Raw genomic sequence first — 4,331 nt, 5'->3', positions numbered from 1 at the left:
CATACTTTCTATTGTGCCTCATAAGGGGTAACACCGTGTCTGGCAGTGATGCCAGATTCTTAGAGTAGCCATCCTGATCTCTCCACTATAACACTTCCTTGTAATACCTGATGTGCAACTCTGGCTGCGCATTAGAGTCATCAGGGGAGAATATAAAAGACACCAATGTCAGGATCCTATTCAGATTATTTAATCAGAATTTCTGGAGATGAGGTCCAGGCAATGTGTGTTGAGGGGTGGGGCAGGGGTGGGGGTGTTGTTTCATATGCTGTCTTTTTTATGATACTAATAGGCACGTAAGGTTAAAAACTAATGGCCTAGATAATTTATTCTGATTTCCAAAATGTGACATTCTTCATCTATCATTTTTTTATTTGTTTTGCTGAGCTCCTAAGTAAACAATTGTTGTTGTTGTTGTTATTAAGTGCCGTTGAGTCGGGTCCGACCCATAGCGACCCTGTACAGGGTTTCCGAGGGTGTAAATCTTTACAGGAGTAGAAAGCCTCATCTTTCTCCCGCGGAGCGGCTGGCGTTTCGAACCGCTGACCTTAAGGTTTGCAGCCCGATTCGTAACCACTACACTACCAGAGCTCCTTATGCTGGTTTAAAAAGTGAGCTAGTTGCTATACTGCAAAAGAAAGCAGCTTTAGCTCATACCATGAAGATACTTCTACTTTTAACATCACCTCTACCCCTCCCGGTAGTCCTCTTGCTTTCAAGAACCCCCTTTAGGCACCCTAAACTGCTTTAAAGTATCCAGAGCACCCGTTCAAGTCTACTTTCTCATACACCATAAACCTTAGAGGCGATCTCGGCATGGGGAACAGATGGATATTTCTATATTCTATAATCTATATTGGCCAGTTAGCTCAGTTGTTGTTGTTGTTGTTGTTAAGTGCTATCAAGCTAGTTCTGACCCATAGTAACCCTTTATAGGGTTCCCAACGACTGGTGGGCTTGAATCTTGAGGTTGAAACCAACTTTGTAGTCCAGTACATTAGCCCATAACTCCAAGGTTGCAGATTCGATTCCCATATGGGCCAGCATTTTGGAGTCCTGGTGTGATGCTATCTAAGGTCACTATGAGTCGGAACCAACTTTACAGTAATTAACAATAACATATTTCTAGGTAATTTTTTCTTTTTCCTGCTTGCATGCCATTTCTGTCCTAGTTCAGCTTCTTCAAAATGATTATGTATTAGGTTTTTAACAAAGACATTTTTCTTTTCAGAGGGGTAAAAGTGTGCAAGACACACTTGGCCGAACTCTGCAGTTTTGCTCAAAATCCCAATGAGTCATTGAAAATCCTCTTGAATTTTTACCTTAGGCTTCAGATGATACTAGAATTAAGACAGCAAGATTAATGTGGGAAGTGAAAAACTTTGACCTCCCCTACAGTTTCTCCAGTGTTGGCTTGTCCTGGCAGGAGGTGACAGGAGAGGCTATATAGAAAGAGAGAAAAAAGGAAACGCTCCAATCCCCTGCTACAGGAGGAAAAGCTGGTCAGAGTCTTACTCTTGAGTTCATGGCATTGGTCTGGCTTCCTCCTTCTTGTCCTCTTTCTCTCTTGTGTTACTATAGCACCCTACAAACTCATCTCCCTTTTGTGGCGGACATTTCTAAGGGCCTTTTCTCTGTCAAGAAGGATCAAGAGCACAATGTGAAAAGTTTGCATATTTAGTCTTAATCAATCTCTATCATTTTTTCAGGAAGATTTAAGCATGGCAGAGAAGCCCAAGCTTCACTACTTCAATGGACGAGGTCGAATGGAAACTATCCGGTGGCTCTTGGCTGCAGCTGGAGTTGAGGTAAGAGGAAAAAAAGAACTAGGAAGAAATACTTGCCTTTCTGTTAAACAACCTCTGTCCAAAAATATACGGTGTTGACTGTATGCTCTTTTACCCATGTTGAGAGGGATAATCGACAGATGTTGTTGTTAAGTGACGTTGAATGGTTCCAACTCATAGCGACCCTGTATAGCTCTGGTAGCGTAGTGGTTACGAATCTGGCTGCGAACCTTAAGGTCAGCAGTTCAAAACTGCCAGCTGTTCCGCGGGAGAAAGATGAGCCTTTCTGCTCTCGTAAAGATTTACAGCTTTGGTAACACTGTACAGGGTCGCTATGGGTCGGAACCGACTCGACGGCACTTAACAACAACAACAACATAGAGTTTCCGAGGACTTCGTTATTTTGGGGAGCAGAACGCTTCATCTTTCTCCCATGGAACAGCTGATGGGCTCAGTGGATAATTGACAGATGAGTAGACAATAATGTGAGAGACAGAAAGAGAGCAAAGCAAGAAACAGACAGAGAAAGAGGGAGGCAGAAAGAGAGAAAGACTCTTTCTTTTTGTCCATTCCTTTTTTATTGTTTTTCAAATCTCAGTTTTAATGTACAATTAGACTTGAACAAAATACGATGAAACCTGAACAGAAGACAATGTGAACCTAAAGTCTACCTTTTAAAATTACTTGTACTATTTGTTTGGGAGAGGAAATTAAATATTTTTCAATTAAAAAAAACAAAACACCTTGAATTTGTCTTGTTCTGATAACCTAATTTTTACAAAGCAAAAAAGGTCAAATTCTCTTTTCATTAATCATTTTTTTGTTGGATAGAAGGTAGAATAGAATCTTTAGGGAAAGATATTCCACTTATGTACTGGGGGTTTATATCTCCAATCATGCTAGAGACTAATGCAGAAAAATTCATTGCTTTAAATTTTATATTAAAATTATACTGTGCAAAATTTATACATTCAATTTGTGATTATATTTTAAGGAGAAAGTATCCAGAAGTTATTTTGTAATAATAACCTAAACAAACCTGAAAACTAAAGATAAGAGAAATATCTTGAAATAATCAAGAAATCAACTCCACCTTAATTCATATTTATTTATATTTCTTTTGAATCAATTCAGTTCTATTGTTAGATAAGTATCAAGTAACTTCACAGATTTGCTTCCACTTAATTTTTCTGTGGGTAAGTCTCCTGGGTTTAAAAAGGATATATAATGCAATGATCAATCAAATATTTGTGTGTGTGCTAAAAAAAATTAAAAGCAAAAACACCACTCAAATAAAAGTTATGAAAGAAAACAGAAAACCAAAAATAATGGCCAGCTATTGAGCCAAGCATGGGTGTTAGTCTTTTTTCACATTATCTCATTTAACATCACAGTAACAGCATGAGTAAGTATTAACTTCATTATCACAGATTTAGAAACAGACATTAAAAGAGGGTTAGCAATTTATCTGAACTAATTAAGGGGAGTAGCTTGCATTCAAAATTGAGGCCGAAATAGTTTACTTAGCAGGCTGTATCAGTGTAAAAGTAGATCTAGACCCAGGAGACATCAAAGCAAGTGGTCGGGTCCCCTCAGGGCAAACCCCCTTCTAAGACTAAAACTAAATGGGAGTACACGAGCAGACATGCTCTCTGATTGGTGACCACGTTTGTCACCGATAGGGGAAGTGAGGGTAAAACAGCAATGAAGCTGTGAGCTAAGCCCTACAACATTCAATAGACTCCTGTAAACCCCGGGTAGATACCTGGTTGGCCAGCAGTGTTACAAGACCTGGGGGCTCTTGGGCCCAGAGTCAGTGCCATAGCCACAGAGGACTAGAGTGGAGAGTGAAGCGTTCCGCTGATAAGAAGAGAGGGCATATGCATAAGAACATCCACACTTACAGATAATACCCACTTGACCTGGCTTCAATGGCTGGATGATCAGAGCTCAATTAGAAGAAGGAAGAGGGAAAAAAGAGTAATCTGATACAATTTGATGAACTTGACCTATACCTATGGATGCAGTAGCTCAAAAGAGGGAACAAATCTTTACAGCAAGGATCATTCCTACCCCTCCATACATAGAGTAGACAGGGTTGGGCAACCTGGACATTGGCTCCCCAAAATGGAGGGTGGGGATAGGGGGAGGCTTCAAAGGCAAGAAGTGACTGGTTTACAAGCTTTCAAGAAGGAATCTAAATCCAGAGGGCGGGGAGGAAGGTAGAATCTCCACTGAGTAGTATCCAATCTGTCTAGGTAGGGCTGATGAAAGGAAATTCGGATAGGTCTCTAGTGATACAATGGTGAATAATTGTTATCAGTACTGATTGTGAGGGTTGGAAATGTAAAGGTAGACATTTTCCAGTAAGGAGTGGAGTGATTAACTTTGCAGTCTAGGAGCGGAGGTCCCTGGGACCATCAAGGGAGAAGAGCAGAGAGTGGGACCCTACCCACAGAAGCAGTAACACCAGAGATGGAGGCAGAGATGATGACATGGAAGGATGGAGTGGCTGGGGACTTTAGACCCAGAGAGGGAGAGCTG

At 40.7% G+C, this 4,331-nt stretch overlaps 1 protein-coding gene across 1 annotated transcript in view; it reads left to right on the top strand.

Moving 5' to 3' along the window:
• Positions 1 to 1,721: 1,721 nt before the first annotated feature.
• The window catches only part of LOC102817712 (glutathione S-transferase-like), a 21,526-nt gene continuing 18,916 nt past the window's right edge, over positions 1,722 to 4,331 (top strand). The window contains exon 1 of the mRNA XM_006835771.1: positions 1,722 to 1,808. Within this exon, the coding sequence (XP_006835834.1) occupies positions 1,722 to 1,808 (87 nt within the window). The remainder of the gene's footprint in view (positions 1,809 to 4,331) is intronic.

Source organism: Chrysochloris asiatica, unplaced genomic scaffold, assembly GCF_000296735.1.
Source record: "Chrysochloris asiatica unplaced genomic scaffold, ChrAsi1.0 scaffold00019, whole genome shotgun sequence".
Lineage (NCBI taxonomy): Eukaryota > Metazoa > Chordata > Mammalia > Afrosoricida > Chrysochloridae > Chrysochloris > Chrysochloris asiatica.
This window is presented reverse-complemented; position numbering and strand designations above follow the sequence as displayed.